We start from the raw sequence: 21,067 nt of genomic DNA, 5'->3' as shown, positions 1-21,067 counted from the left end.
GTGTACAAAAGATCATTTTCAAAAAGATCATAATACAGCGATACAATGTACTGATTAATTTAACCTAACCTGGGAAACATTATGTGATTAGTATTCCTCAAATAATAAACATTAAACTACTCCAGTGATATCAGTCTTACTGGCATTATTTTTCATTCTACCAGATTGACAGTCTTGTAAAGATGTCTATATGTTGATGGGTCTATAGAGGGAGTATGATGAGAGATGGGGTGAGTGCTGCAACTCAGATCATATAGAGGTGTTTTACAGTCACTGGTACTGTGGTGGCACAGTGGGCTCCATTGTCATACATTGTCTGTGTAGAGCAGGAGCCCAGAGGGGCTGGTCTGTGGGGTTCCGTATGTGTAGTATGGAAGAGTTCCAGTAGAGATTGTTTAGGTTTTGTGGAGGTACAGTAGAGTTACAGTGTAGATTGAATTAGATATCAGATCGTTTGTCAGGGCTTGTCAGCGTAGAGCAGGAAGCCAGAGAAGGTGCTGTCATCCTCACTGCTGGCGTAGACTCCATTCCAGTCCCTCAGTGTCTCTAGCCATACCTGGTCCCCCGCCGACAGCTGCAGCAGCACCAGGCTGGATGCCTGGTCGATGTCCTGGCCGTACAGTGAGTCCCGCGTCCGCACCTTCCTCACCCCGTTGACTACCAGGGCGGCGCGCAGGGGCTTGTTCCGCACAGTGATGTGGTAGGAGAACACGTAGACCCCCCCGTGGGCACAGGTGAAGCTGTTGGAGGAGGCGTTGAAGTGGTTCTCTCCGTTGTAGAAGACCTTGTCGAAGCGGACTGGGAAGCCCGATGGAGGGAAGGACTTGCTGGGGGAGAGGCCCACACTGAAAGCTGAGCGTTTCTGAATCACCCCGTTACCCTTCGCCCCTCTGATCCCCCGAGGGCCCCTGTCCCCTCTCATCCCGGGGGGGCCTCTGTCACCCTTTGGCCCAAACATCCCCCTCCCTCCCTGGGGACCAGGCAGCCCTATCACCCCTGGCTCACCTTGAGCCCCTGGAGGTCCTGGAGCCCCCTGGTTGCCCGCCACACCAGGGGAGCCCTGCATGCCATCTACCCCAGGAAGGCCCACCTGTCCCTGAATACCTGGAGGCCCAGGGTCCCCTCTATCGCCCTTCAGTCCTCTTTCCCCAAATGTCCCACACTCCCCTTTGTCCCCCTTGTCCCCCTTCAGGTCTTGTGCCCCAGCCAGCCCTGGGGGTCCTGTTGGGCCTTCCATTCCAGGTTCCCCTCTCTCACCCTTAGCCCCATTTTGGCTTTCACCCTGCTCCCCCCGGTCACCTTTGACCCCAGGGGGCCCGCTGTCACCTTTTTCACCTTTGAAGCCAAATCCACCTGCAGGGCGCAGAGCACAGTGTAAGTTTCAGCAACTAGGCCCAGACAGAATCTATGAGGAAGATATGATATGAATCGATTCTACATGTTTGATTTAATAATCATTTATGGAGGCTTGAACAGGTACAGGTAGCCTTGTTTCATGATTTTCTATGTTGTACCGATCACATGCCTACATGTGTTAAAAGGAATGGCTTGTTACCTCTCTCTCCTGGCTTCCCTGGGATACCCGGAGTTCCTGCCATTCCACGGTATCCTTGGTCACCTTTAACTCCTGGGAAAGGGAGATAGATAACAGACAACTTTGAATAATCAATAAATCTACTGTTTGCTCACACAGCCTGTAAAGTGTACATATTTCTTATAAATAATGTATTGTTTCTCTTTTGTGTTCACCTCTGTCTCCTTTTGGCCCTGTAGTTCCATTTGAACCAGCCAGTCCAGGAAAGCCTCTGGGTCCTCGCTCCCCCTCTTCTCCAGGTGAACCTGGGAGAAAATAGTTTCAACAAGACATCAAAATCCATGGATCACCACTACAGCATACTGCTATTGTTAAATGTCCCTATGTTGTTATAGTGATTTCAATACCTGGTAGTCCTCTGTCCCCTTTTGGCCCTCGAGGGCCCCTCTCTGGTGGACAGCACTCACAAAAATTGAAGTAGCACTCGTTATAATCCAGGGTGTAATTATCATGCCCAACACCAGGGGGCCCTGTGCTTTCAGTATAGTAGTCCTGGTAGGCATCACTGGGGTAGGGTGTGGTCTCTGTGGTAGCCAGGGGGTAGGGGTCCATGAGATCTGATTTCTCCACTGATTTCAGTGTCTTAGGGATGATGGTGGTTAGGGGCTGCATGGTAATCTGGGGCTGTTCGCGGTAAGGCATGGGCTTCTTGGTGTATTGGTACTTTGGCCGTTGAGTGGTCTTCGTCGATACACTGGTCACTGTGAGTGACATCACTGCCAAGAGGGCCAAGTGATAGGGGAGCATCCTGATGTTTGAGAAGGATCTAATGAGGGAGAAATTGAGAAACTGTCACTTCTCATACACTGACGTAGCGTTGCTGTATGTAAGCATACTACTTACTACAGCCTCTGCCAAGAGGTCTGGAGCTTTATGGCACAAGAGATACTGAGCTTGCCCTGTCACTGCATGGGTTTTGGTTCAAACCCAGCTGTGGTTGTTCTTCCTAAATCACTACACTGCTCTGAATATGGGGAAATAACAGTCAAGACTAAAGTAGGATTGGGGGGAAACTTTGCTCCAATGATATTAGTGAGGCTCTCAGTAGCAGATTACTCAACCAAAGCCTTTTTCATGAGATGCTCACCTGTCCTGACCTGTAAAAAATATATTATTTCAGAACTGATTATATTAGGTGTATATCCCACATTAATATTTACAGTAGCTCAAAAGCAACGTTCTTTCGACTGAGGGAAGGAGAACATTTTTGAGACCTCATAACAACAACAATCCTCAAAATAAACTATGAAACATCTTATCATCTATCAAGACCGGATAAATTGAGTTTGACACCTTCTCTTTTGCTCTCTTTTCCATCCATCGCTCTCTCCCTCCCTCTGTTTCTCTCTCTGTTGCAGACCGTTCTATTTTATATGAACCACTCAGTATTCCACTGTCACAGCACAGCCAGACATGCCCTCATCACAAAGATGTTGATTGAGAACTTACAGGCACTCAACTCATCACCTCACAATGGTTTGTCAAACAAAAAGGCAAACAAAAAGAGCTCAGTATAAAGCAATAAATCCAAATGGACACTTACCTAATTATGACGGGCCCGTCTAATCATTGATTCCCTGTCTAACAGTACCATGGAGACTGCAGCAGCAGCAACACTGGACCTCTTGATATCTCTATAAGGCTTTGATGATGGACATCCCCACCAATGAGGAGTAGAGCTGTGAGCCCAGGGGGAGGTCTGAAACCCAACGACATGCTAATCTAGCAAAGCCTGGAGCTGGACCAAGCAGAACCACTGCACCGCACCGCGGCCCACTCTCTGTACCCGTTGTATAAAATGTGCTTTTGTGACATTGGATACAGTGCCCGTGAGAAGCACTACCCTGGTGTGGGCCGGGCGAGGGGAGAGGGGCGATGGGTCACCTGATATAGGAGGAATTCCTCCAGCAGCCACCCTGCTGCCCTGCTCTTACTGGAGGACAAGAGCCAAGCTGGGAGGCTTCCAGTGGCCCCATAGTGGGGTTCATGCACGTCTTACTACAGGTATAGGGAGTGCAGCACAACTCCAATACAAGAAGGTACATTTCTCCTGGCCATATTGGTCAAGTCGTTGTGAGCTTGTGTAAAAGAGTATAGATGTAATAGTGATTACAGTGGTAAATCATTAGCTACAGGTATACTGATTAGGGTGCCCCACTCACCCGCCTGCTTAGCCCAAATCCTCTCTCTATAACTACCGCAGAACAAGGATCTGTATCATTACTATCTACTTGGTGATTGTCCAGGAAAAGCTTTAGTCTAAAGAGCACTGATAATCTCACTGTCTCACTCAACAGTTACTAAACCTGAGCTGTCGTCAAAGGAAACTGCTTATCTCTCTACAGGTGAAAACACAGCCACACTGCACAGTCACTGGGACCAACTATCCACACAGCCATGGAAAGACACTGTATAATTGCCAAAGACCATGTACATACATTATGGTATAGTAAGAAAAAAGGTTTATATCTCCTTAGGGTTCGATTTTACACTTCTCTTGTTAGAAGAATGGTCCTCCTTTCCATAAATGATATGAAACTCAATCTCACAGTGGTAACAGGACACCTCGTGACTGAGAAAATGAAACTACTACCAACAGAGGTCATGGTTCAGTAGTTAAAGACCTCCACCTGAGGGATCTATGACCAGCAAAAAAGATTTGCAGGAAGAGGGGAATTGAAAGAGGGAAATAGAGAGGGGAGGTGAGGGTGAGATGGAGTGAGAGGAATAGAGGGGGGGGAATTCCAGGGGTAGTGAGGAAGAGCTTTGTGTGTACTTATATATTGAAGTTCTGGAATATATAAGACTGTGCTTTGACCTCCCACAAAGACATACATTTGCATATATTCAATTTTCACCTGTTTTCTATTCTTTCTTTCTTTCTCTATCTTTCTCCTCTCCTTCTTGCATACTCTTATTAGCCCTCTCCTGCCCCCTGCTCTCCCTCCATCTCTCTCTCCCTTTCCTTCCAAGCAGTTTGAATGTGGTCCGTCCCTGAGATGACCCGTTGAGGTTCCACCCCTCAGTCTCACTCCTCCATTCAGTCCACACAACAGAACCGGTCAGTTTACTAGCCTCGCCACAGGGACCCAAGCGCCGCTCACCTGCCCACTCACTTAACACTGGCACTGCCCGTGACCCCAGGCGCTCCCACAGTACAGCACCATGAGGGAAAACATATACAGCCAAGAGTTAAGCAGGAGCAGTGGAGCAGGGACAGAGGCAGGATGACTTGCATTGGTACTTTACATGAACTAACCCTCTTCATGGAAAGTAGATCTCTGTGTCAGGATAGTGGATGTAGGGATGCAGGTGGGAAGGTGTGTGGGGTGTATGTGTGTGAGTGTGCATGTGTGAAAGATCAGACAGTTGTTTGCCTCCTGGGTGAACATTTCCTTTTAGCCGTAGTGAGTAGGATGACAGTTGAAGTAAACCATTATCAAAATGTCAGCCTTAGTTTTTGATTGATGCAGAGAACAAAATGCCCTCTACCAAAACACCAGTTCATTTTCCTCTCAGATTATCCCCTGGTACACTAACCTGGCCATAGGCAGCTTCTTGTTCTCCAGCCCAGCCTGCCTTATCAAGTGAAATCTAGAGACCTTGGAATTAGCAACTAATGACTTTGGCACTTGAAGTCTTGGCAAAGAAATATATGCCTCTTATGTAATGAGACCAAGCAATACCTTCATATTATCTGACACACTTTTCTTGAGTTGTTCAATACTGAAATGGAAATATCAATCTAGAACAGCTACACTCTATTTTCTTAAGAGATCTTGGTTGTTGGTTTGCCATTGAGCGTTACTAGCTTTTTTCACTCAAGCACAGAGCCTAATTGTCTTTTGAGATGGAAGCTGAAGCATTGCAAGGGTATCAGAGACCCGGGCGAACTCCCCAGAGACACAGAGGGGTGTCTGTGTGGAGAGAGACCCCAGGAGAGTGATCCCTGAGTAGGGGGTTGTGGGGCTGAGAGATGGAGGGTGGGGAGTAAGAAGCCCAGGGCTACAGGGGGTGGGGGTAGTGGGGGGAAATAGGGTCCAGGGGTGGGTAACAGGGGAGAAAGTGAGAGAGAGGGTCATGGTCAGGTGAGTGCAAGGGAGATGGGGGGGGCAGATAAAGCGATGACAGGTGGAACAAGGTAAAAGTGCTCTGGTACCACCCACTTGTTTCCCCCCACCTCAGTTCTCCACCTGTCCCCTAGCCCCGGCTTCGACCCCGTCCCACAGAGGTAGAGTAGCCCAGACAGTGATCAGGTGTAGAGCTCCTAATGGACTTCTCTATGACCCCGTGGAGAAAGGACAGGCTTTAAGTCCTCAATGAACCATTAGAAAAGCTTTTAAAAACCACCTCACTTTCACTCTCTCTCTCTCCAACACACAGGGTTTGGTGTTCTATCCATTGTTTTTAGGCCTACATCTTACTAATAAAGAATAGCTGAAAAAAATGTATAGCAACACACATTTTCCAGAGAATATGCCAAAACTTCATATTTTCCAGAAGTTTAAAAAATCTATGCTAGGCACGTAGCCTACAGAAGAGTTAATTCAGGCAAACATTCTACAACTTATCAAATATCCATTACATACATTAAGATATATATATATATTTTTTTTTTTAAGTTTCTTTATAATCAAAACAAGCATATGGTTAGTATAAAGGTTTAGTTCACCTAAAAATAAATGTAGACCTATTCTACTTTAACATAGAGATGCAATACTTACTTACAAGCGTGTTTTAACTATTTGCTAAGCATTAGGCTATAGGCCTCAATATCTACAGTAGGGCGGCAAAAATACACATTTACCAGCATCAGGTGTTGGCCTTGTCTTGTGTCCGGATAGTCTGACGGTCAGTATGTTGATGGAGAACAGGAGAGAATGAGAAATTGAGCAGATGAGAGGAGGGCTGAAAAGACTGGGAAAGATAGAGAGATTCTTCTAAACAGCACAGATATATGGTCAAATGATGCTTGTATATGTCACATTAGCAGTGTGTCTTTGAGAACAGATTGACACGGGGGACCATGGGTTATGGTTAAGCGATCAGTTCTACCATCATCCATAATGGAACACAGTGATGTCAAGCCACACACTTACAGATGGTAACCCTGACCTACAAACCTGACCCCTCCCCTGGGCTCCTCTGTGTTCAAAACCTGCTCCTTCTCTCTCCTGCCCTCTCTCTATCCCTCCCCTCTCTCTCTCTCTCTCTCTCTCGCTGACGTTAACACCCTGTTCCTAACATCCCATAGCCACTAGGTGACAGTGTTGTTTGTAGAAATAAGTCACTGGGGCCCTCCATTTCTGTGCATGTGATACACAACTTGGAACAACAGGACCCAAAGCTTGTCTGTCCTGAGCTACTCCTGTATATTTACTCATCATAACATAGATAGGTCTGCAGTGTGAAACACCATGATTCATATTGATTTATCTTCTATCTTTTATCTAAAGGTAGAGGACAATATCATTATCTGATGGTACATGACAGAAAGACAAGAAGTGGAACTGGGGAGGCAGTTTTAACCCTAACCATCTCTCCACATGCATAACCATATAAATGTCCACTTCATCACTGTCTTGTACTTACTTGACTAACATACTCTAATGTGTCGTCATGTAAAGCTATAGGCTACATACTGCACTTTGTGCTGAAATGAACTTACTAACCAATCCTTCTGGGGTGACTATCGGTGGTGTAAAGTACTTAAGTAAAAATACTTTAAAGTACCACATAAGTCATTTTTGGGGATATCTGTACTTTACTTTATTATTTATATTATTGTCTACTTTTACTTCACTACATTCTTAAAAGAAAATATGTAATTTTTACTCCATACATTTTCCCTGACACCCAAAAGAACTCGTTACATTTTGACTGGAAAATGGTCCAATTCACGCACTTATCAAGAGAACATCCCTGGTCATCCCTACTACCTCTGATCTGGCGGACTCACTAAACACAAATGCTTTGTTTGTAAATTATGTCTGAGTGTTGGAGTGTGCCCATGGCTATCTGTAAACATTTTTTTAAATCAAATAAAATTGTGCCGTCTGGTTTGCTTAATATAAGGATTTTTAAATTATTTATACATTTAAATATATTTTAGCAATTCCATTTACTTTTGATAATTATGTACACTACCAGTCAAAAGTTTGGACACCTACTCATTCAAGGGTTTTCTTTATTTTTACTATTTTCTATATTGTATAATAATAGTGAAGACATCAAAACTATGAAATAACACATATGGAATCATGTAGTAACCACAAAAAGTATATAGTATACAGAAGATAGCCCTTTGGTAAAATACCAAGTCCATATTATGGCAAGAACAGCTCAAATAAGCAAAGAGAAACGACAGTCCATCATTACTTTAAGACATGAAGGTCAGTCATTACGGAACATTTCAAGAACTTTGAACGTTTCTTCAAGTGCAGTCGCAAAAACCATCAAGCGCTGTGATGAAACTGGTTCTCATGAGGACCGCCACAGGAATGGAAGACCCAGAGTTACCTCTGCTGCAGAGGATAAGTTAATTAGAGTTACCAGCCTCAGAAATTGCAGCCCAAATAAATGCTTCACAGAGTTCAAGGAACAGACACATCTCAACATCAACTGTTCAGAGGGGACTGTGTAAATCAGGCCTTCATGGTCGAATTGCTGCAAAGAAACCACTACTAAAGGACACCAATAAGAAGAAGCGACCTGCTTGGGCCAAGAAATACGAGCAATGGACATTAGACCGGTGGAAATTTGTCCTTTGGTCTGGAGTCCAAATTAGAGATTTTTGGTTCCAACTGCGTGTCTTTGTGAGACGCGGTGTGGGTGAACGGATGATCTCAGCATGTGCAGTTCCCACCGTAAAGAATTGTGGAGGAGTTCCCCCCACACATTCTGAAATTGCATTTTTGTCCTCCCCAGTTTTATCATTGGAATGTGATACAAAACGGTCAGGTAGGCTGTTTGGAGTGTTTATCTGACTGAACATTTTTTTATGTTGCGCCCCTGATGACAATTGAGTACTTTTAACCACTACTGACTATCGGTCCCACTCTCCCATACCTCCTCCTTTTGTCTTTAGTTTGAAACCAGTAGTGATTATGGGAGGTTGAGTTTGCTCAAGGCGTGATGGAATTCTAGAACTCCTTGGTCAGTCTATTCACCTAGCTCACCTGGTCTCTGGAGGGGAGGGGACAGCAGGGAGGGGCCTCCAACTGTCCACACAAACAGGTGCTTACCTTGATCCCCTCCATCTTTGCATTGTAGAAGTGACCCTTTCTTCCTCTCTCCCACAAACACACAGGCAAGCACGCACACACACCAGTCTTATGACTGACCTCAATGATCTCTCCACCCAACCTGGTAAAGCAAACACACTACCCTCAAACCAAACAGTAAAAATGGCGTTAGGCTTTCTTTGCTGTCTGTGATTGTGAGTGTCTATCTGAGAGGAACAGAACACATCCAAAGAGATGAAACCGAACAAAGAGAACAGATAGATTCACTAATAAAATAATGATCCATGAACAAACTCTCATTGTGATTTACATGGCTTTTATAGTAAATCTGTATCATGTTTAGATGTGGCTTTCTTCCTCTCTGTGAGTGAAGGAAATTGGTTCCCTCTGCTCCTTGTCAATCACAGTTCTGACTAAACAAAAGCTTTGCTCATTACCATGGGGACAATGTTAGTAATGCCACACCCCTACACTCGACTAAAACGTAACAAAGCAGTGTGTGTGTATGAGTGAGTGTATGGATAGGTGGAATTACAGCAGGGTTTCCCACGCCAAGGGGTGCACATTTTGGTTTTTGCCATAGACTGAGTTTGGGAAACACTGAGTTACAGACTGCCCTAAAAACTGTGTTGTTGTGTTTTACATAAGAAATGTAGGCCTTCAAAACCTGATCAATATCATACTGACGGATCAGACACGGTGTGTGTGTTTTTGTTTTGTTTTACTATAGCAAAACAAGGACAATTCAGACAAGTGGGGACATTTTGCCGGTACCCACAAGAAAAAAGGCTATTTTAGGCTTAGGGGTTAGATTTAAGGTTAGGGTTAGGGTTAGAATTGGGGTTTGGGGTTGGGTTTAGGGGTTAAGGTTAGGTTAGGTTAAGTGTGTGTGTGTGTGTGTGTGTGTGTGTGTGTGTGTGTGTGTGTGTGTGTGTGTGTGTGTGTGTGTGTGTGTGTGTGTGTGTGTGTGTGTGCGTGTGTGTGTGTGTGCGTGCTTGTGTGTGAGATGCTAATAATTTTCCTGTGAGAAGCAGCAACAAAGCAAGCCAAGAGAGGTGAGAGGTTCAAACGTAAACAGTGTTACTTAGCATTGGGCCCATTGTGGATGTTTTTACTGAGTCAGCTTGACGACAGATAGCTCTATTTGTTTATATTTGATCATTAGATAAGGAAGTTCTGATTTAATCTCCTGTCATTAATGAAGCATAACCCAATCTGGAGGGGAGGGGAGGGACAGAGAGGAGAGGGTTCCCATTCATTGTTTCACTTAATATGATTCATTGGAATTAAGCTGCAGCAATGAGGCATTTTCAGAGCGGGTCAGAGAAGAGACTGGCCTGGGGCCTCCAAATCACTAAGTGGCATATCATTTTGATCAGGTCGTTTAAAAAAAATAGTTTTCTGTTCACTTACTCACTTGCCTAGATCTTACCAATAGCTCTTATCAATTTATAAATTACAGTGCATGGAGAAGGCTGTCATTTCTATCAGAAAAAATAAAGTAGATGCTTTTTCCACTTGGAACCGGCAGGTTCGCTCGACCCATTCATGGTTGAGCGAAAGGTGGTGGAATTATCAGGGAATTAAGTCCAGGTCAGAATACGGCGCATCTGTAGACACATACAAGAAAGCCCACTACGACCTCCGACGAGACATCAAACACACAAAAGGACAATATAGGAGGAAGGTGGAATCCTATTACACTGGCTCCGACGCTCGTCGTATGTGGCAGGGCTTGCAGATGATAACGGATTACAAAAGGAAACCCAGCCGTGAGTTGCCCAGCGATGCAGAATTCCAAAACTAGCTAAATACCTTTTATGCTCGCTTCGAGGACTATAACACCGTGCCTTGCGTGAAAGCCCCTGTTTTCCCGGATGACTGTGATCTCGCTCTCTGTGGCCAATGTGAGCAAAACGTTTAAACAGGTTAACAATTACTAGGCAGAGGAATACCAGGGTGCATTCTCAAAGTTTGCACAGACCAGCTGGCAAGTGTCTTCACAGACATTTTCAATCTCTCCTTGTCCCAGTCTGTAATCCCAACATGTTTCAAGCTGATCACCATAGTCCCTGTTCCCAAGAGCTCCAAGTTAACCTGCCTAAATAGCACTCACATCTGTAATTATGAAGTGCTTTGAAAGGTTGGTCATGACACACATCAACACCATCATCTCAGACATCATCATAGACCCACTCCAATTTGCATACCGCCCTAACAGATCCACTAATGACGCAATCTCAATTGCACTTCACACTGCGCTCTGCCCCCTGGATAAGAGGGGATATAACAATGTGAGAATGCTGTTCATAGACTACAGCTCAGCGTTCAACACCATAGTCCCCTCCAAGTTCATTACCAAGCTAGGGACCCTGGGACTGGACCCCTTCCTCTGCAACTTTTTTATTTTATTTCACCTTTATTTAACCAGGTAAACCAGTTGAGAACAAGTTCTCATTTACAACTGCGACCTGGCCAAGATAAAGCAAAGCAGTGCGATAAAAACAACAACACAGAGTTACATAGGCCTATGGGGTAAAACAAAACAAAGTCAAAAATACAACAGAAATACATATATATATACAGTGTGTGCAAATGTAGCAAGTTATGGAGGTAAGGCAATAAATAGGCTATAGTGCAAAATAATTACAATTAGTATTAACACTGGAATGATAGATGTGCAAGAGATGATGTGCAAATAGAGATGCTGGGGTACAAATGAGCAAAATAAATAACAATATAGGGATGAGGTAGTTGGGCGGGCTAATTTCAGATGGGCTGTGTACAGGTGCAGTGATCGGTAAGGTGCTCTGACAACTGATGCTTAAAGTTAGTGAGGGAGATAAGTGTCTCCAGCTTCAGAGATTTTTGCAATTTGTTCCAGTCATTGGGAGTTGGATCCTGGACTTCCTGACGGACCAGCCCCAGGTGGTGAGGATAGACAACACCTCCGCCACGCTGACCCTCAACACGGGGGCCCTTCAGGGGTGTGTGCTTAGTCCCCTTCTGTTCCCCCGGTTCACCCACGACTGCGTGGCCATGCTCGACTCCAACACCATCATCAAGTTTGCTGACGACACGACAGTGGTAGGCCCAATCCCTGACAGAGATGAGTCAGCCTACAGGGAGGAGGTCAGAGGCTTAGCAGTGTGATGCCAGGACAACAACCTCTCCCTCAACGTCAGTAAGACCAAGGAGCTGATCGTGGACTATAGGAGAAAGAGGGGAGAGCACTCTCCCATCCACATCGACTGGAATGTTGTGGATTGGGTCGAGAGCTTCAAGTTCCTTAGCATCCACATGACCAAGGATTTAACATGGTCCACACACACCCTCACTGTCATGAAGAGGGCACAGCAGTGCCTCTTCCCCCTCAGGAGGCTGAAAAGATTTGGCATGGGCCCTCAGCAGTGGTGAAAAAATAACCCAATTGTCATACTTGAGTAAAAGTAAAGATACCTTAATACAAAATGAATAAAGTAAAAGTGAAAGTCACCCAGTAAAATACTACTTGAGTAAAAGTTTAAAAGTATTTGGTTTTAAATATACGTAAGTATCAAAAGTAAATGTAATTGCGAAAATATATTAAGTATCAAAAGTAAAAGCACAAATGATTTCAAATTCCTTATATTAAGCAAACCATTTTCTTCATTTTTCCTTTTTTACTGATAGCCAGGAGCACACTCCAACACTCAGACATCATTTAAAAATGAAGCATGTGTTTAGTGAGTCCACCAGATCAGAGGCAGTAGGGATGACCAGGAATGTTCTCTTGATAAGTGTGTGAATTAGTCAATTTTCTTGTCCTGCTAAGCATTCAAAATGTAACGAGTACTTTTGGGTGTCAGGGAAAATGATGGAGTAAAAAGTACATAATTTTCTTTAGGAATGTAGTGAAGTAAAAGTTGATCAAAATATAAATAGTAAAGTGAAGTACAGATACCCAAAAATACTACTTAAGTGGTACTTTCAAATGTTCTATAGCCCTCCTGTAGCTCAGTTGGTAGAGCATGGCACTTGCAACGCCAGGGTTGTGGGTTTGATTCCCACGGGGGGCCAGTATGAAATATATATGCACTCACTAACTGTAAGTCGCTCTGGATAAGAGTGTCTGCTAAATGACTAAAACAAAATAAAAAATACACATACATACACATCATTGGGAAGGGCTCGTAAGCAAGGATTTCATGGTAAAGACTACACCAGTTGTATTTCTTTGCTCTCCACCCCAAACATCTTGCTGGCACTGGTTACACATAGAGAGAAAAGTGCATAAAAGGGGAAAAAGTTCAATTTACGCACGCATAACTCGGGTCTGAATTTCCCCCATAGAGAATAGACGTTTTGTGTTCCAAAATCCTGGAAAAAAATAGGGTGGTGGTGTCTAGTTACAGGTTATGAAACAGCAACTGAGCCAGCCTCTTTAAAAACAGGAACGTAAATGTGAGCGTTTTCAGTTTCCTTCACCCTTCATCCTTTTTAACCCTCCTACTACCGACCTGGGTCATTTTGACCACAGAGGCATATTTTATATCATAGCCCAAAGGTGGTTTATTCAATACTACAATTTTCTTCTGACTTTGTCAGTCAACTTGTTCTTAGAAAATCATTGTTTAGTGTTTCTGTATCAATATGGACTTTCAAAAAATTCCTTTGGGGTCCTTTTGACCCCAGATAAAAACATCTAATTCCGTCTATAGTAATTTGATAGATACAGTAAGACCTTTAGTTGAATCTAAGTTTCTCTGGAGACATAATACAAAGTTATTCATAACACCAGAGGGTGGAGGGTGATCTATATCAGTGATTTTGACCAGATATACAGATCATCTGCAGAGATACAGCTCCCCATGTACTCGCCTAAGATTGCACTTTTCTATACCACATATTTTATGACTATGTACAAAACCAAAATTACCTTATTTTTGTACATGGTATACAACGTCTGCCAATGGTATAAATACTTAATAGAACTGCAATACAGAACTTAGATACACTCTGAATCTACACTGAGAGTCGTACTGGTGTTGCCAGGCTACCCATCCACATCACTCCGGCCAAACTTACTTTTCTTCTCCAAAATGAGTCTGGGTTTGCCTACGATTTCTAGAATGGGAACACATTCTGACTGTTCTGATTTGTCACAGAAACCGATGGGTTGGGCCAGAGCCAGCCTACATGCTGACATTATCAACTTTGATACTCTGATTGGTTAGATTTGTTAGAGATTATCCAATTGCTGATACATTTGTTTTGTCCAACTCCCCTCATTTTGAAGTCACACAAACGACTTTTAGGATGGTAGATTTAGACTGAATGTATGTGGCGATTGATAGGGCAGCGGAATTAAATTCATGCTGAGTATTCAGGCAAATACTAGTGTGTATTCTCCAAAAAGTAGTTAGTCTGGGGCAAATCTAAATTAGTCTGTATTTGAATTCAGGTTCCTCAGAGGGTGGACGGGGACCTGTTGTCGTGATCTTGACCTGATAGACAGATCACCTGCAGAGATAGAGCACCTTATGTACTCACCTGTAGTTATAACTGGTTACAACTAGGTATGACCGTGTAGAAAATCAAAATGACCTTAGATATATGCTTAGTTTCAGTCAAAACAGCTAATAAAAGTATGTCAGTGGTATAAATACTTGGTAGAACTGTAATACAAAAACCAGCTACCCTCTGAATGTACACATGGTGCTGTACTGGTGTGTATTCTCCCACCATTTTTATTTTAAGGAACATTTTAAATAAATACCTGAATTCCTATAATAGCCTCCAATATTCTATATGTGCAACTTGTAATGGTATTTGGGTTGCTATAACATTTGGTTTGAAGTGACTTTGAGGATTTGTGGATGCTTTTTGAAGCATCCTATCATAGGCCCTGCCACTCCCATTGTTTCACTAGCAGCGATGCTAATGCTGGCTGTGGGGTGAGTAAATAAAGAAAACTAAACCATATTTTTGGTCATTATCTCTCAGGATCAATATAGGAATCACATTTTGTCAATAAAATTAAGTATATTTAAAATGTTGGTGTACCGTCCCTTTAAATGGCTGTCGATTTTATCATATAATTATGACAAAATTAATGTTTATTTCAAAATTCTAAAAACTAAATGATACTATCAAATGATGGTAAATCAGCTTTTTAGTACTAATGTGGATTGTACTTTGGAAAAAACCTGCACATTATTTCAGGAACAAATGTATATTTTCGTTTTACATAATATGCTAATTAACTGTAATTTTGGTAAGATAAGTCTGTTTTGGTTTCCAGATGTGATAAATAACGACTGAACTACGCTCCAGTCATGGAACCCTATTCCCTTTCTAGTGCACTACCTTTGACCAGGCGGCAGGTAGCTTAGTGGTTAAGAGCGTTGTGCCAGTAACCGAAAGGTCGCTGGTCCTAATCCCCGAGCCGACTAGGTGAAAAATCTGTCGGTGCCCTTGAGCAAGGCACTTAACCCTAATTGCTCATGTAAGTCGCTCTGGATAAGAGCGTCTGCTAAATGACTAAAATTTAAATGTTAAAAGTAGTGCACTATAGAAAGAAAAGGGTGCCATTTGGGACGCAGACAGGTTATCAAAGGGAATCATGTGTGAATGTAATTTTATAATGACAATAAAATGCAATTTTAAAAGTAGTAATGTGTGCTTGTGCCTTCTGAATTGTAAAAAAAAATGTTTTACCTACATTAGTTGAATGCGCTGACAGAAAGTCGGTCTGGAAAAGAGCATCAGTCCTTATTTTAAATGACTAAAATGTAAATGTAGCTAGTAATTGTTTGTTAACGCATGTTGTTAACTATAGAATGCTCATGCATGGGTTCCAACAGTAGGAAGTGCCAGTCTATTGACTTTAATGCACAGCTACCAGTTGATGTAGCTGCTGTTTGAAATTCAGAGATAATCCAAAGCCTCAGTGTAGGAAGCTGTTTGTGGCAGATAAGGGAGTGTTTGTGTTGACATATGTTAGCAAGTGGATGCATGTTTTAGTGGGAAATGCCAGTCTATAGGTGTAAATGTGGAAAATGTATGCACTCAGTAACTGTAAGTCGCTCTGGATAAGAGCGTCTGCTAAATGACTAAAATGTAAAATGTAAATGTAATAACATTATTTACATGTCTTATGATGTTTTGATAATAATTAAGGTTATATTTTGCTATTATTGTTGCTTTATGATTGTATGATCGGTAATCCATGTATGTAAAATATATTGGTAGTATGAGGGTTAAATGTCACAATCCCTTTTAAGTGACATGAATTATATAATTTGTCTTGTATTGGATCTTTTATCCTTGTTTACCTTTGTCATATTTCAGTCTGGAGTAGAAGGCCTGGTCATAAAACTTCTCTACATATTTACAGGGTTTTCAGGTCAACACAATACTTTCCATTGTCCACGATTCCATACATCACAACAGAGTATACATGTGACATTATTTAAGAGTGAGATTAACAGATGTATGGGCAGAGGGAGAAAAGAGAGAGAGAGAGACATACATGTACAGTAGTCTCTTCTTCTAGGCTTTACACCAGCCTAGTAGCCTACTGTGGTAGGAAGTAACAGTCCTCCTTAGGAGAATAATAATAAGCCTCCAGATAAAAGGATATGTCCCAGGTGTGTAAACCAAATACCCTGGCCACTCATTCCTGTGCTTTGAGGGGAACCAATTGGGTAGCACAGCCCTCTCAATGCCCTGGACCGACCGCTGTCCCTTATAAATGGAATGTGCCACCCAGGCTTTTGTTGTCATTTTGATTCGTTTTTAGTCATAACCACTCTGTAACCCCATTTACATTATACAGTAGGTCAGAAGGCAATACTATTTTCCTGTTATATAATATAATGTACACAAATATATTCATACAAAACGTACTGTGCAAGAACAAATCAATACACTTGACTCAAAACAGCTGCACTGAAATCTCCTCTGTTCCTCTAGTTTAGGTCTTGAATGCAAATGTAGTTCAATGTAAACACCAAAAGGTCATTCTTTCATATTTGTAAAATCACTTTATTTCTGAAGAATCCAGTCATGAGATATATATATATATATATATATATATATAACATAGATATCAATAAATGTCTGAGGCCACACAGTGATTGTCCTAATGCAACTCTGTGATCAAGCTATCAGAAATATCTCAACCACTAACGATTAGGCTTACTGAAATGATATAAAAGCACTTTCATTTGAGGAAAAACAACATATTCAGTAGTGTATATGGCCACAAGAGAAAACAAACAGTTTTGGTAATTGACATTGTAATCAGCCAAGCTTTACCAGAGCATATAAATATAGTTACAAATCATATACAGACTAAATCAGGAACCCTGTCATCACTAGAACAAATACCTGTTAACAGATCTTCTAGTGCATGCAGTGATAAGTACTAGGCTTGTGTTTTCTTCTCTCTGAAGTTCAACTGTAGGGTCAGAAGAGAGAAGAGGGTGGGTTGACCATTCAAAGACATCACTTTTCATTCAGGACACTTTGACTGTTTTTGATTCATATAATTCCATTCAGCTCTATGAGTTCTGAAGAATGATGGTTGATCAAGCAAAGTCAATGACAAAGCAAAGCCTGAACAAGAGAGCTAATATTTCCTCTTGCTCAACATCAACCTTCCTGGCATAGCAACAGTGAAAACACTGCAGATAGGGACAGGGCTGTGGACACAAGGATATGATTGTTCAGTTTGATCAATGTATGCATTGAGAAATAATCGGATAAATGTAGGGTTGGGAGGAAAATTTCACAACCTTGCAATCTTTGCCAGTACTCAATATCTCTGATTAAATAGTATAGCAGGAGACTCTTGTCTCAGGAAATATTTGCTTAATGACTCAGTAATTGGAGTGCAAGATGCCAGCCATAGGTCAATTGTCATTAGGAATAACCAGTCGTTTAAGTGCATGTAAATGTGTTGGGATCAGTAACGTCTCCCTCTATATCAGACAGCCATCAACAGCCAGTGATAAGTGGCATGACCTGCAGGCAAATGCAAAACACAGAGACGTGATATGCACTCATACAGGAGACCTGGCCTATTATAGAGTGAGAAAATGTTTAAAGAACAACAAGGTGTTTCACAGCAAAGGTTTGAAAGTAGTGTTCAGTGATACAGTATAATACCGTGGGTAAGGGGGGGTAAAGGGAGGTATTCTCCCAGAATATTTCACAGAAACATCCTAAACTCAGCCTTCTTTTGCTGAGTAGGTAGTAGAGTATTGTGGTTCGGGGGAGTCGTGGGTGACTGTGTGTGGGTAAGGGCGGTGAGAGAGACCTGAGGGGTCAGATGGCCATCGAGTCAAGTGAGATCAAGGTCAAAGGTCAAGATAGGGGGTCCTCCCTTCTCATTCCCAATCTCCCTCCCGCCATCCATCCATCCACTGCTAGTTTATGAGTGCCATGATGCTCTCTGGCTGTTCCCCGCAGATCCTGGAGAAGAACTCGAGTGCCAGACGCACGTGGACAGGCACAAAGATGTAGGAGGTGTAGATGGCCATGGAGGTAAAGAGGACAGAGTTGAAGATGATCTGCTCCCAGGGCTCAAGCACATATATGCCTGTGATGAGCAGATACTGGTAGTACAGCCAGCTCAGGTACTCCTTCAGGTATTTAAAGTCCGTCCACATGCTACTCCAGTGGTCAGGGAGAGGATGGGAGAGGGAGGGGCAGAGAAAGGAACAGAGAGAGAGAAAGATAAAAGAGAGGGAAGGAGGAGAGGAGTGATAGGAAGATAGGAGAGAGAGAAAAAGAAAGAGAGAGATAAAGGGAGGGAGAAAGAGAGACAGGAGGAGGAAGGCAGTGATAATGGCAGCAGGGGACACATAATGGGCATGAACACACAAACAAACACAAACACACAAGACAGACAACACAACATCAATCATATGGAACGATATACAGTTAGTCGGCTCACCTGCACTACCTGATAGAATTACCCCTATTTTCCCAGGAGGTAAAACCAATTGCAAGAGGGAAAACACTTGCAAGAGGGGTGAAAGATGAGCTTACCGTGTGTGTGTGTTTTGTGGGGAAAACTAAGTAGTTCAGTGAAATAACCTCACATTTTTGTCATAGTCTCATTATAAACCATAGTCTTCATCTTTCAATGCACCTGCTACTATGTATTTACCCGTGTCTTACATACCTACAATATCCTAGGGGGGTGTAAGAATAGAAAATGGTATTAGAAAACACATTACATGTGGGTCTGTGTTTATTAATGAGACGGTCCAGGGTCAGTCACAGCCCATGGCCCCTCAGGGAACAGACATTTACTCTACTTCCATACAGGGTAGTTGACAAAGTAGCTAAAGGCACAATAGGAAAGCCTCTGTCTCACAGAGTCAGTGCCTCAGTGGGTGTTGACAGGTCTCAGGTAAACTCACCTGACACCAGTGCACACTTCTTCACCAGAGTAATAGCCTACTCATTAATAAACGGTTATGGACCAAATAGATAAAAACACACTGTGGCATGACAATAAATAAACCTAAAATATAATCCATGCATGTGTGCTTGTTTTCCAGGTCCTATCCTGTTACACCCCTCTGGTAAATAATTGTGGCTAAACTAATGCCCTAGAGACATTACGTAACAATTGAATAGGCCTTCTCACATTAATGTAGTCTACATGCTAGCCTACATGCTTATATGACACAATAATCCTCTGTAATAATCTGTAGGCCAACAAAAAAAGAAAAAGGATCATATAAAAGTGAGCTCACCTCTCCGTCTGATAATGTGTCGCTGTCCGCTCTCCCCCGGTTCTGCTGGCTAAAGTTTAATGCAGGACGCAAGAGAGAATGGCCTGTGTCCCACTACTGCTGTGTGAACAGCACCACCAGTTCACCAATATATCCTACATGTAGCAGGTCATACAGTCTTTACACCACACCCACTACTCTTTACACTCACCTGGGGTTCACGTGGAGTTGGGTATGGGTTTTTATGGACAGAGCGTTCGGTGCATGTGTGTCTTCGAACTCTATAAAAGAACATCTAAATAAGGCATGATTCTTCACAAATAGGGCTAATCCATAGTTGTTTAGTCAGTGGAATAGTCATCAAAACTCTGTCCTGCTTTATTGGATAGGAGACGCCTGACACGTGTCTGCGCAACCTTTGTATGGCATCCTCATAGAGATAGAGGACTCTAGTGGCCAAAAGGCCATTTTAGCATGGGCAGCGCCTTTGAGGACTTTCACCGTTTTGAAGTAATCAACTGAGAGGGACTTCCTATGGGTTAAGGAAGGATCACATAATGAATTATGCTTGTGAGCAAACATTCCATAACTGCAGGTGGCAGTAAATCACCAACCTTGGCTTTCTACCTGTTCAAACAACACTCTCCAGGTGGCAGTATGCACCCTTCCAGTTTGTTTGCCAGCTCATAGAAGTAGTATAAGAAAATGGACTACTTCAAAATGGAGATGGCCTCAATAGCGCTGCCCATGCGCACAGACGCCATAATGGGACAGATACAAAGAAGAATCCTCTATAATTCTCTACAGGCATCCCCCCTCTACTTGCCACACAGGGAATCAAAATCATAATCTCCACTTCCTGTAAGTGGACTATGCACTGAATTATCCAAAAACATAATTCACCCATAACAGCGCAATGCGCACTCTGTAAGTGCAAGAAGTCATAGTGTTGCTACAGAACTGGCAAAATAACTGACATTGCTCCAAAATGTTGACTGATTGGATAGCCTGTTTAGCCGATAGCCGTTATAAATCAAATGGAGAGGATATATTTTCAGCACATTGGAATCCTTTCTTTTACATCCCAGTACTCTCTTTCATAGTCGATGTCTTTGTGAATAAAATGAGTTTTTACAACTTCTCAGCTGCATACATTATTGATGTGTAAAGAAAGGGCTGAGCCGCTCTGTCCAGTTGACTGAACAGACAGTCTCCAAGCATATGGACTCTGCACCGGGTGGAAGTCTGGAAGCCAGACATGTCACTGTCTGGGACCCTGAACAGTTGAACAGTCAGGTAGTCTCTTGGAAGGAGAGTGAAAAGTGGACATACCGGGTCAGAAAAAAGGGATGATAAAATGAGGTGTGGGTGATAAGAACAGGCTTTGACAGAGCGGAAGGAGAGCGCATATACTGTAGGTGTGTGGAGGGGAGGGGGGGTGAGAAAAGGGGGTCAGGGGGAGAGAGTAGGAGGGAAGGTAGAGAACCCCCTGCTCT

At 42.9% G+C, this 21,067-nt stretch overlaps 1 protein-coding gene across 1 annotated transcript; it reads right to left on the bottom strand.

The window, feature by feature from the left end:
* Positions 1 to 62: 62 nt before the first annotated feature.
* LOC121567656 (inner ear-specific collagen-like) lies at positions 63 to 3,242 on the bottom strand. The gene is made up of 5 exons (XM_041877846.2): positions 3,138 to 3,242; positions 1,942 to 2,360; positions 1,750 to 1,839; positions 1,556 to 1,627; positions 63 to 1,353 (listed from the first exon to the last, which is right to left on the bottom strand). Exons 2-5 carry the CDS (start codon positions 2,339 to 2,341, stop codon positions 458 to 460), a joined length of 1,458 nt encoding a protein of 485 aa, XP_041733780.2. The 5' UTR covers positions 2,342 to 2,360; positions 3,138 to 3,242; the 3' UTR covers positions 63 to 457.
* Positions 3,243 to 21,067: the final 17,825 nt, after the last annotated feature.

This window comes from Coregonus clupeaformis, chromosome 6, assembly GCF_020615455.1.
Source record: "Coregonus clupeaformis isolate EN_2021a chromosome 6, ASM2061545v1, whole genome shotgun sequence".
Taxonomy (NCBI): Eukaryota; Metazoa; Chordata; class Actinopteri; order Salmoniformes; family Salmonidae; genus Coregonus; species Coregonus clupeaformis.
Note: the sequence above shows the minus strand (reverse complement) of the source record. Positions and strands in the feature narration are given on the sequence as shown.

Coding starts and splice junctions, on each gene's coding strand:
- LOC121567656 (XM_041877846.2), bottom strand. CDS start 2,341: ATGCTCCCCTATCACTTGGCCCTCTTGGCAGTGATGTCACTCACAGTG. Junction 1,840..1,941: donor AGGGGACAGAGGACTACCAG/GTATTGAAATCA, acceptor ATTTTCTCCCAG/GTTCACCTGGAGAAGAGGGG. Junction 1,628..1,749: donor AGGGCCAAAAGGAGACAGAG/GTGAACACAAAA, acceptor TCCCTTTCCCAG/GAGTTAAAGGTGACCAAGGA.